At 41.4% G+C, this 12,729-nt stretch overlaps 1 protein-coding gene across 1 annotated transcript; it reads left to right on the forward strand.

Annotated features, from left to right (window-relative positions):
* Positions 1–568: 568 nt before the first annotated feature.
* LOC119738349 (carbohydrate sulfotransferase 11-like) lies at positions 569–9,825 on the forward strand. The gene is made up of 4 exons (XM_038213215.1): positions 569–795; positions 4,087–4,221; positions 5,337–5,416; positions 7,413–9,825. Exons 2-4 carry the CDS (start codon positions 4,116–4,118, stop codon positions 8,634–8,636), a joined length of 1,410 nt encoding a protein of 469 aa, XP_038069143.1. The 5' UTR covers positions 569–795; positions 4,087–4,115; the 3' UTR covers positions 8,637–9,825.
* The last annotated feature ends 2,904 nt before the right edge of the window (positions 9,826–12,729 follow it).

The raw sequence follows: 12,729 nt of genomic DNA on the forward strand, positions 1-12,729 counted from the left end.
GACCAGTCGGTCACGATCTTGTCAAAAATTGGGTCTAAGCCTGTCTATTAAACATCATGATGTTTAATGTAGAGATGTTTCAGCTGGAAAAGTTTAATACAATTGGTGAGCGGTGTTATGTTTCACAAAACTCCGCCATTATAAGGTAAGGCCCAGGCCTCACCAAAACAAAAACAGTGAAAATGGTGATGGTTGCAGTTTATTCCTCCATGGTTGAAGATAACACGATCCTTCATCGGTGACATTTTTCTAACCATGCATCTCACTCGAGATCGAGGTTGCCCAAGTTCAATTTGAAGCCTCGTTTGGAGATAAAACGATAATGGTCACTCCCAATATTGCTATCATGAGAAACCTATTCCTTTGGTGAGTGATCAGTTATTTTGGTTTGTTATTCCCATGTTGGAGTTTGTATGAACTTTATGTCCTGTGCCAATGCATTAATGCAGACTCCTAAGGGTCGTCACAACAACTTCAATGGACACGTCCTTGCTCGGTGAATACACGCCAACAATACGGTACCAACAATACAACACAAACGCCACAATGTTATCTGCCACGCCAATTCCATTGTGAGGTGTGTGTGCTTTGCTTGTGTGAACGGGGTATTAGTGGCAGGCTGCTGACATACCATCACTCTACTCCCCATGCTTGGACCACACGGTTCAGGGGTTGACACCATTACGAATTTTATGTTGGACCATAGAGCAAGGACCCTGGTTGGACTAACAGACTCTGAGGAGCTTCTCCGTGGGATTATTGCACACCTGTCTCAAATGTTGTAAGCTGGTACCGGTACGTTTTTCCTCCTGAATTGTTTGAATATCCGTAATTTATTTGAGCATTGGAATCATTATGTCGTGCTTTCGTATGATCAGTGTAGAAATTGAGGCCGATTACTCAAACTAAGGAGGAATAAATACCTCCATACTCTAACGGTGTAGGTTTATGTCAGGCAACGATAAGGGGATTCATGATATAAGCCTGTAAGCAAGGAACATTAGTAGGAAAAAATGTCGCAACCTGACTCCACTTTTTTTCTTCATATATCATCTCAATGAAGGTCATTCATTGCAAAAACGATGATAAGACATGAATCTGGGACTGAGAAACATTTCCAATTTTGTTAGGAAATACTTTCTTTCAAAATTTTCTTGACTCTCTATAGACTTTGTACACGATCGCGGAAGTGGCATCAGGTTGCAACATTTTTTCCTATTACCCAGAACGCACCTACCGATTTATTGAGAAAAACCTTGCTCATAAAGATAAAGCATGGTTCAATGACCCAGTGAAATGATTCCACAATTAAGAAGTCGATATCCCCCCCCCCAGATTTACCCAAGTGCCCATTTTGCGGACATAAAATTTAATTTAAATGTGCCCCCTCTAGCATAAAATTATGTTAACCATTTCCCACCTCTTTAATTCAACATGACAACGGTAATGTTTGCCCGCAACCAGCCTATTGGAAAATGGCAATAGCCTGGCCACGAATTAAGAAATTTGGAGGTATAATGAGCTACGATGTTTGCTGAATGTGAAAGTATCTCTGGCAAATATCAATAAAGAGATATTGCTGTTCAATATTTACAATCATGCCTATGCAGTTGAAATGCTTGACAGTTGCTTTCATGGAGACACACTTTGGGAGATAAGATAAGTGTGAGTTTCTTGATAATCGTGCTTTGAATGACGGGTGCCATTATTGAACAGCGATTCAAAATTAAAAAAATCATGCTGCGCGCGCAGAGGTGATCCAATCCGGGCTTTAAATGGGAGCTAGTTACCGGTCCCCATATTTTTTAGGGGGGGGGGAACAGTCTATAATCAAGCATCATCGCTAATTATGCAACACAGAGATACCCCCGCGCGAGCGTGCGACTACTGCGGTATCAAATGGGAATTGCCGTTTTGTTCGAATTTATTAATATTTACACCGACGGTCTAATTTACATAAAATGGCCACGCCCCGATTGCTACGAAATGCCCAAGACGTGAGTGAGAAAAAAATATGCAAGGCGCTGTACAACAATGCAACTATCGCTTATTGACGCTGACGTCTTGGGCCAAGTTGTAAATTGACATAAAGGGCGTCCGCTAGATCTTACGTAATCAAGCTCAGAGGTAATGCTATTAGAAAATGAAAATGGTTCAGCTGAGGAGATTTGCATTCCGGTGTGTTTCCACGGGGAGTGGTTTTGGGTATCTCTCCGCGGTTCGCGGTCCCTTGACGTGAAACGTAACACTGGTAATTCAGATGATGAGAGTGCACACTTTTCGCGCAGTGATGATCTCGTATCGGGACAATCTGATCATTGAAAACGTCGTATATAATACTTTGAGGGACAGTTTGCCTAAAGACCTTCTTACTAAGCTCCTATGGAGTACGATTCTCCGACGTTTCAGATACATAATCATGAATATTGATATCCTGTCAATCAGCAGAAGATATATACAACACGCAGCGATTTAGAATACCGCGGTACCGCAATCTGATGTGAAATCCAACAAAAAAATTGTATGCCCTATAGTCAAGTAAGAATAACTGACGAGGACCTGACATTTTTTATATTGGTGACAATGATCTCCCCAAAAATTCAACCCAAATGACTTATTCTTCGGAAAATATGTTAATTAATTAAAAACAAAAGGGATGTGCAATCCCTATACATTAGAAGTGACATGTATTTCTGACATGACTTTTGTAAGCGAAATAGGCAAGGATCCTTGCAAGCTTTCAACTTAAAATAATATGCGCAATCTTATAAGTGCAGATTATGACAAAATGTATTATGATAAAAGCATTTTTAAGAGCGTCATTGTCCGCGCATCACCATCAAACCACCAAATGGTTAGTGCATGCCTTCCAATCTCCGCAACACTTTTGGAGATGCCCCTAATAGATGGGCCTAATGAAAAAAACTGATTCCACTTTTTCCACTGATTACCGTTATATATTACCTTTGGCGTTGACCCGAGAGCATGTTGACAGGATTTTCCCCGAACACGCGTCTTCCGCACGTGTGTGCATGCGTATGCGCATGTTTATGGTGTAAATTGAGGACACATGTGAAGCATCATCGAGTAATTGAGGACAGGAGTCAAATTGACCTCGATTAGAAAACTTGTATAAAACCAATGTTGAAAAAAAAAGTTAAACAAAAGATCGATGAGAAACAATAGAAAATTCTCGATGTACACCATAAACACAAAATGTACAAGTATTACATTGACTGTGTGGACTTCTGAAGTATGTCCACACTATTAAACCAGGTAGCAGCGACGATGTGTGCACTTGCCCACGGCCACACAATGTCCCCCCCCCCCCCTCTCTGGAGGTTTAGATGCATTTTGGGTTAGGTTTATCCTTGGAAAAATGAAGAGAAACATTAAAGGGAATCATAAAATATAATTTGGGTTGAAAGATTTTCACAGTGTGAGTAAAATTAGGTTTTTTTTCACAGGTTTTTCTTAATTATAAGGCAAATACACACTTGGGTGGGTTGGTGTGTGTGTGTGTTGGGGGGGGCACCATCTTCCTATAGAGGTCGCTGTTCAAATTGGACTATCGTGGACAGTGGGCCTATCGGATGACACATTGTGCTGACAGTGTGTCCTAAGCAGCGTGGCGCCTCAGTCAAGACTATGCCACCTTCAATATAATTATTTAAAACCAACCACTTTACAAAAAAAGGGGGGGCTCCGATATTTAACGGTTATTATTCATTATCGCCGCGTACGTCACTCGAGTGACCCGAGATCGTTGTTTACTCTCACGTATTGCGCATGTGCAACTTCCCCGATTTAGAGGCGCGATAAGCAGGGGGGGGGGGAAGTAGTCGAACACGCTTTTGTGTCATTAACGCTTTTACCCATTCAAGAATTCTCTGAATTACTAACCAAATTCAAACGGAACCTTCCATGACCGACTACTTTTTTTTTTTAAATACTTCCCCAATTTCCTTTAATTTCCTATGCCAATGTCGCCTTTCTCCCTCTACGTAGTTTATCAACCGTCTTTCAACATTTATGTGACGTTATGGCAGATACTGTTACACACGTCCACTGGTTTCTGGTATACAGGTGACAGGGTGTCAGCATTGCTTAAGAAGATGGCGACCTTATCGAGCACCCGCAACATGTTCAACTTTGTCTTGGTTCTTTATCTTCTTGGCTTCATTACCATGGTAACTCGATGGCGAAAGGTGGAATTTGAAGGTAATACTGAGAACCTTTCTATGGGAAAACAGCCATGTAGAATAGATGTATCGACGAATACCACTTTATGCACCCACCCCTGCCAGTTTTCTTATACACAATGCTACATCGAAGCGAACATTGGACAAATTGAGGTGGAGACGTCCTCATCCCGGGCGGATAAAAGTTTAAAATGAATAAATAAATAAACAACAACAAAAAACAACTAAATTGCATTCAGCTTTATGCGACTGCGAACCTCTTTGTTTGTCTTGCCGGGGTGGGGAGTCCGGTGGACGATATCGGTTGATGCTGTTTGGGCTATCGACGATAACCCAAACAGCATCATCAACCGATATCGAATACCATGCATAGTGCTATGTCACCACGAAGAAAGAGGAGGGGGGTGGTTTTCCGGACGCGAGGGTACTTATGTTCAAAGCCGATAGTACATTGTATTTGTTTTATTTGTGAAAGCTCAGGAGAAAGGTTGCCGTATGGCAGGATTAGGATAATTCTGTCAAAAATTTCAAAGTCATGTTCATCATGGTGAGAATTATTTCGACGAAAACATCACGGTGTCCCCAAGGGCGGATCCAGGGGGGGGGGGGGCAAAGGGGGCCATGCCCCCCCCCCCAAAAAAAAACGAAACCAATTTTTTTTTTCATGTGACATCGCAATAAAGGCAGGCAATGAGTACACCACCATCTTTTCCTCAAAAAAACATTGGTTAAAGTGGTCAGAAATTGCCTCAGATCGCACCACAGAGCATCTAGAATCCAAAATTTTTTCGGGGCCCTTAAGCGGGCCCCGAACCCCACGCCGTATTTTTTTTGACCCACTTTTTTGGGGGACCAAAATTTTTTTTGGCCCCCAAAAAAATTGTGTTCTGGATCCGCCCTTGGGTGTCCCAAATTCATATGAAACAATTAAGCGCTTGGTTGTTTTTAGAGAGTTGCAGACGCCCAAATAGACATAGCGCCCAAGTGGTTTCTCGTTTAGGAAATAATCGCCAGAGCATAAAAATCGAATCTGTTGAAGAGCGCCCTGTACATCTTATAAGAGTGGTGTACATTTTCACTCCTAAATGTCGTTTTTCTCACTCCTAAATGTCGTTTTTCTCACTTTTTCTTCAGATGATAGCATCACACAGAGAGATCATGATGGTGACCACTTCAAGTCATCTACGTTACAGCATTCACTTGTCGACGTGAAGGTATTCTTCCTACTTTAATATTTCGTCGTGCTTTAAGTACATATTATTAAAGGTTGGTAGTGCTCATGTCACAGTGCAACTTAAATTGAATTGCAGTGATATCCGTCCGACTGATACAAGCAGAATACTCATTCATAAGTAGACAGTTTCCACCGCCCACGTCTGATTACCTGTCCATGCCCCTTTGTCTGTGCAAACTTATTGAATGCTACGTGAAAGGCAGACATTTTGTTGCAACTCAGTTTTAAAGGGAATATACAACATTTGCAAACATCGAAAAATAAAACTACCAAGTTTTTGCGAAATACCTTAATAGGATGTTGGTAAATGACAGTCTAAAGCATCCTGTAAAATTATGGCACCTGGTATACTGTCATTTTCAAGAAAATTGGTATTTTTGTATCAATTTCCAACGCTGATCGGCCGATTAGCGTTGGAAACAACTGGCTTTTTTTTTCAAATACTGGCCACAATTGACCATTGCACTTGTTTGCAATCGATTACAAACCTATGAACGGGTTCGGGCCAGCTAGACTGGTTCCCTGACCTTACAATTCCCCAATGTATGTAAACTGCTCTGTTTCTTCTTATATGGAGTCAGGGAACCAGACTACAGGAAAATGATCGTTTTTCTTGGTTTTTATAGCATTTTCGAACCCAAAACCTCCAAAAAGTCAGTGTAACTATATTTGCTTCATATTTCCAACCCCCCAATTCCATCCATTTCTGAAAATTACAGCAAAAGCAAATGATGTATATTCCCTTTAAATTATGTAAGTGCATCGGGAATAACTAAATTTTGAACAATTATTGTCGCCCTCCGCGCCGAACCCTTGAATCCGCCTGAAGTTCAGTACGTATCAGACTATTCAAGAAGAAATCTAAAACGCTCCATAGCTCAGTTGGTTTAGAGCGCATGTACGGCGTGCAGGTACGGTGTAGGCCTTATAGGCGGCCTATACGTCTTCGAATTCCGCTCCATTTAACGTTTTTGTTCAAATTTGATGTACATTGTATATGTATCATTATTTATTAGTTTTAACAGGACGAATAAATAATATGTAACTTAAGAAATAGCTGCAGTCACTTCGGTTACAAAGAAATGCAAACACGTAGATTGGAGCTTTCGAAAGGCTATGGCAGATTGTAGGCCTACACGGAGTACATGGTACATGTATTTCCATACTCACAAAATGACACCTATATAGCTGTAAAACAAAAAAGAAGTGTTTATATTCCCTGCTTTGAAGCAGCGAGGCATTGGTTCATCCCAGAACAACATATATAAAGGCTCCATCGTCATTATTTTTGCTGGGCAGCTTTCTCTTTCATTAAGATTAATTCTCTCTCAGTATTAAATACCATAACTCTGCAATAAAATTAAAATCCAGCAGGTAAACAATGTGTTGAATTTGTTTATTTGATTATACGGAGCTCTGGAGGTGCCATCCAAGATGACGAGATCATGTCAAATAATCACATACTTACATCTTAAAATTAGGATTCTATCATCCTCATGTAATTTATCACGGGATGGCAACATCCGGAAAGTAGTAATCGGCATGCTTAGATAATTTATCAAAGGAAGACCGCATCCTAAAAGTGGGATGTCGACATCCTGAGATCAGTAATCCCGGGATGACGTCATCTACATTTATGTAAAAATGTTCAGTTAATTTCGAATGTTGTCAAGTGGAGTGTTAAGAAATCAAGATGTTGTCATCCCGGAATAAATTATTTCATTCTGTTAACATCCTATAGTGTTTACGATGTCGTTATCTCATGATACATTATGTCAGGATTTCAACAAATTGGATGGCACCTCCAGAGCTCCGTACCTGAACAATCAACACACGAACCAATTACATGCATTTCCAGCTTGCTGCACAATTCAAAAGCTGTACATGAACATGTATTGAACAAATACACCTTTTTATCTACAGCAGGGTAGATATTCAGCTTTGATTAATAACGTGCTTTGGTTTTTATCCCACAGGAGTCAAGCGAGGCAGTCAAGCAAAATAATGTGCTGAAGATTGAAAGGAAGATGCCAATCTTGAACAAGGACATTTCACTGGAATCGGAGGAGATATTGGACAAACAGCGAGAACCAGTGGAAAATCGTTCTTTAAAAGAAAAGAGATTAAAACAGAAACCTGCGTTTAAGAAAGGTAAACGGTCAGTCAATGAAACACCACCACATTCTGTCGCTAAAGCATCCATCAAAGGCAATGCTAGTACAAATCAAACAGCCACGAAGAGGCGAACAGAAAAGATCCCTGTAGTCGGGAAAGAAAAGAAATTGACTACACGCTCCAAACAGGCTAAGAAAAAAACAACCCTTAACAATAACGCAGACAAGAAAACATTGTGGCAAACTGAGCAGACTCGACGAAGGAACACTCTTCACCAGGTTTGCAGCCGCTATGATAATTACGGGCAACAGAGGGACGTCTCGGAAATAATTAAGAAGCATAAACGCAGTTTTTGGCCATTTATAGTCGAGGACAAGTATCGTCTTCTTTACACCTTTGTATCCAAAGTAGGCTCCACAAACTGGAAGAGTGCCTTCCTTGTTTTAAAAGGAAAGTACAAGTCGGTGGAGGATGTCCCCGGGCGGTTTGCTCATTCTCCAAGTCTAATCAAGCTAAGCACTCTTCCAGAAGAAGGTATCAAACGACGCCTGGATAACTACACCAACTTCATCTTTGTACGTCACCCTTTTGCGCGGGTCTTATCAGCCTACCGGAGCAAGTTCCTGCAGCCCAACCTCGCATTTCAGAAAAGTACAGGCGTCCGGATAATAAAGATGTACCGCCAAAATGCTACCAAGGAGTCACTTGCGACAGGAAAAGACGTCTCTTTTCCGGAATTTATCCGGTATATCGTAAATGCAAAGACCATCAATTTTGATGGTCACTGGCAGCCGATATACAAGATGGTCCTGCCGTGCGCAGTGAGGTTCGATTATATCGGAAAGCTGGAAACGGGCGAAGAGGACGCAAAATACATACTGAAAGAGACCAAAGTGGACCATCTTGTTCATTTCATGACGACTAAACGCAATGTTAGTCACGACGCCGCGATTTTTAACCATTACTACTCTCAGATACCCAATAAAGACCTCGTTAAGTTGTACAAAGTTTATCAGCCGGACTTCCAGTTGTTTGGGTACGAGGTTCCAGATACTATGAAAACTCTTCTCAAAGTGTCTCGTTAGTTCGTTAAGGACGTCAAGACTTTACTTGCGGTCACGTCGGACCACTTCTAAATGGTGTGTTTAAAATGTGTTTTTATTGATTCATTAATTAGATTGTTGCAGTTTGCCAGGTGATCATCAATTAGCGAAATTAAGAGTTTAAATAATTATATCTACTTATGGCTTTTATTTGTAATGACTGTATTCCTATTCCCATTTATCCCGAAAACCACATCACACATCAGTGCTTCGTGTATCTTCGAATACAGAATAATTATACTTTTTATATCGTGTGCTTGAATGCTGTAATTCCATTGGTCTAGGACGGCCACGTGTCTGGACAATACAAATGCATGTTACACACTGAGGGTGATATCGCACTGCGTTCATTGCGCGCGTTGCGCGGAACCTGTCGGCGCGCCAGCTTTGCGCAGTGAGAACTGCATGACAAACGCTCAGTCTCATGTCCGGCAAGACATCAACACATTCATTATTTTACCAAAGGTTACATCACAGTGATTGAATTTATTTTTCACACAGTAAGTTATATTTTTGAGTTACTGGCACCATAACAAAACAATTGTTGACTGCTGTGATGTGGGACGTTTTGAACACCCTCCGGGCGCATAAACTGAACACCCTCGGCTTCGCCTCGGGTGCTATGCGCCCCTCGGGTGTTAACAAGTGCGAGTGCATGCATAATAAGCTCTGGCCGTCTTCATGAAAATCTTGCATGAAATCTATCAAAATAATCCCTGGCGGAGCTTAAAAATGCGACGCCGATGGCACATATGGAACACCATGCTTCAGATGTACACCTTGATTTATAGCGATTTGTGATAAATACCACGTGACTATAACATTAATGCACATATTTTCAGCCTCGACTCCATGGGCGCGTGCGTGTTCCTTCACTAACGTCGACACCTTAATGTTTGAAAGGATTGATTCTTCAAAAACACAACTTTCAACATTTTAAAGATGGCGTCGCGCGTTGACACATTTAAATTAGACAAATCCAGGGGTTAAGATCTCGCAAGGCATGATGGCGCAGCAAGATCGTACCCATGGAAACGAGGTTGACATATTTTGTCTCCATTCACAAACTTTTCATAAGCATCTTTCCGAATTAATTTCCGAAGAAAAGAAATTGTTAAGTATTTAATTGATTTTGTTTGCTTTTTTTTTGAAAATTAAAATTTGGTAACTACATGTATAGTCATATTTTGTGGGAAACTTATGGGGCTTATTTTGGTCCATTTTCGGGGAGAGACATTATTAGTCTGGTTCCCAGACCAAAATATTCTGACTATTCCTGATGAATCTTAGGTCCGGTAGCCTCCGGCAATACATTGTATTACAATTTATGTCACCTGACTAAAACGGGAGGAATTCCTCCTTTTTCCGAAAATGTCCGAAGTTTGCCGAATTCATTTCGTCGACAATCGGATAGTGCCCGAGTATTTCCGAGTATATAGGTTTTATTAACTGCTAATTGCTTATTAAAAACTTAAAAAACTAGTTCATAATTAATATCCATTGCTTTCATTTAGAAAACTTGAAATTCAACGACGATTTTGTACTCGGATCGTATACGAGGGCGAACTTTTTGCTGCGTCATGTACTAGTTTGAATTTGACGACCGTTACTGGCATTTTCCAAAACTCGGCGTGGTCTCAATTCGGCTCCGCCTGCGAACAGTGCTATTTTGGTGTCTATTTTGGAAGATTCCAGGTGAAAGTTAGTGAATGGTTTCTTACAGGATATATGAAGCAAGTGATTTGATTTTAAAAATTTGATCGGAACATTAAAAGCTTTAAGTGATAAAGCGAAATCGGAAACGAGCTTTGAAAAAAGGTTGTCAATGTCGTCATGTTTATTTTTAGCCACGGAGGCTGCCTGATATGGAGATCAATGGGCCTGACCTAAGATTCATCCGGAATAGTCAGAATCTTTTGGTCTGGGAACCAGACTAAGACATTATGCACAATAAACGCGCATGCGCATCGATCGAAACAAAATCGCTGCTCCGAAACCGTCAGCAAGAGTGTATTTTATGACCACGGCACGGCATTTGGTCAATCACTTTTGGTCAATTGTTTTTGGTCAATTTTCGGGGACAGACAGACGACCGACCGAGGCAACCGACCACCATGACATGTAGATTCTCCAGCCAGAGCTTAAAACGTCATATCCCACATCACAGTGTAGTACCTGTGCGCGGTACTACAAAGAGTAACATAACAGGCTTATATACATAATGACCTCACACCGAAACTTCGGGGGGGGGGGGGGGGGTTTCTCCTTCGTGCGTGGTCGTCTTCCGACGTTTTGTTTATTGGGACGTGATTCCAAAACCCCGCCACATATCTTTACACTAATTTCCCGGACAGGGACCAGACTAACTGTTTCTTATAGCCAGTTCGAAAACTTGAAAAATCAGTGACTCAAGTTCCGTTGTAATTTCTAGTTCTCATATGTTAACAACTAAATCGATTCTCCAGAACATCCTTTAATAATCGTTCTTGTATTTTTAACGACTTTTAATGTGAGAAACCAACCAAACGAGTTGAGTCTGATTTTGAATACAACCATGGAGGAATAACATAAGGTTTGTTCAATTTGGCCCACGGTCTACATGGGAGCAAAGTGGGGACGAGAGCCGCCATAAGAAAGCGCACGTGTAAACAAAGCGTGAGGTAGTTGTATAAAAAGGGTCAGGGTCTTCATTGTTGCACAGTCAAGGGCAAAAGTAAAGGAGTTACAAAAGAACTTTATGATACAGAGAGCCAGCATCTGAGTTGTATGGGCCATGTCATTGTGGTGGCACGACATCCAAGATCTACCGTGCATGGGCGTGGCTATGGGTTCTAGTCTTGAGGGTAAGGGGGTAGGGGCGGCAAAACCGGGGGGGGGCAGGGGGCACTTGCCTCAGGCCAACAAAAGTGCCGCTCTCGCGGTTATTAATGTTCCCCCTCGAGATGAAAACAAAACTGCCCGTCAAACGCACACGTATATGAAAGCATATTATGATCGCGCTACAAATAAAATTGTCTCCTCTCTTGTAATACAGAACTGCCCCTCAAGAACACAAGTACCCCTCTCTCATTAACAAGATTTTGCGCCTTCTCGGGATGGAAAACTGGCCCCTAAAAAATAAAAGTGCTCTTCACGCGAACAAAATGGACACTGAACTGGCCATCAAAAGCAACAGTGCCCCTCTCGCGATAAAGGGAAATGGTCTTTCTCCATAACTACATGTAGGTAAAAGAAACAACGTGGACAACGTATTCATAAATGTTCCTAATAATCATATAGGTTTATAGCAAAATGAACGGGAATTTTGCCTCCACTTTCACACCGACTGAAGGTGCCCCTTTTTCTGAGCAAGTGCCCCTTTTTGGTATCCCCCCCCCCCCCCCGGGTGATGGGGTTGATCATCATGACCATTTTAAAAGTGTGATCGGGTACGACCTAATCACCCTTATAAAATGGTCATAATTTGTCTTTTCAACGGGGCCATGCCCCCTCCCCCCCCCCCCCAAAAAAAAAACCAAACCAATTTTTGTTCAAGTACGTCGCAATAAGGGCAGGCACTGCGTACACCACCATCTTTTCCTTAAAAAAAATTGGTTAAAGTGGTCCGAAATTGCCTCAGATCCCACCATTGACAGAGCATCTAGAATCCAAAAATTCCCCAACCCCCGGTCCCCGCCGTAATTTTTTGACCCACTTATTGGGGGACCAAAAATTTTTGGCGCCCCCCCCCCCCAAAAAGTTAACCAACATGTTAACTCAAATGTACAACATCGCGAAAAAAAATCATGCCGGAAAGAACTATGAAACATACATAACTGGACAGTTAAACACACAAAAAAGGAAATGTCGAAGTGAAAGAATAAAGGCCAGACAGCTTCCGACAAAACATTGTACATGTATACATACTGATTTTTATTTGTATATCAAAGTAAACGGTTTGAAATGTCACCCAAATAAAAAGGTAATGAAAAGTACATGTACATGTATATGTACACGTGTAGCGTTTTCTTCCATATAATTATACCTTAATTTGTGAACTTTTAACCCCTCGTACATTGCCCCCAGCAACAGTCCA

This window comes from Patiria miniata, unplaced genomic scaffold (assembly GCF_015706575.1).
Source record: "Patiria miniata isolate m_02_andy unplaced genomic scaffold, ASM1570657v1 HiC_scaffold_10, whole genome shotgun sequence".
NCBI lineage: Eukaryota > Metazoa > Echinodermata > Asteroidea > Valvatida > Asterinidae > Patiria > Patiria miniata.

What these genes read in the sequence shown, in the direction of transcription:
- LOC119738349 (XM_038213215.1), top strand. Translation starts at nt 4,116, where the DNA reads ATGGCGACCTTATCGAGCACCCGCAACATGTTCAACTTTGTCTTGGTT. An exon ending in GCGAAAGGTGGAATTTGAAG is followed by an intron (nt 4,222 to 5,336) that starts GTAATACTGAGA and finishes CTTTTTCTTCAG; the next exon opens with ATGATAGCATCACACAGAGA. An exon ending in ATTCACTTGTCGACGTGAAG is followed by an intron (nt 5,417 to 7,412) that starts GTATTCTTCCTA and finishes TTTATCCCACAG; the next exon opens with GAGTCAAGCGAGGCAGTCAA.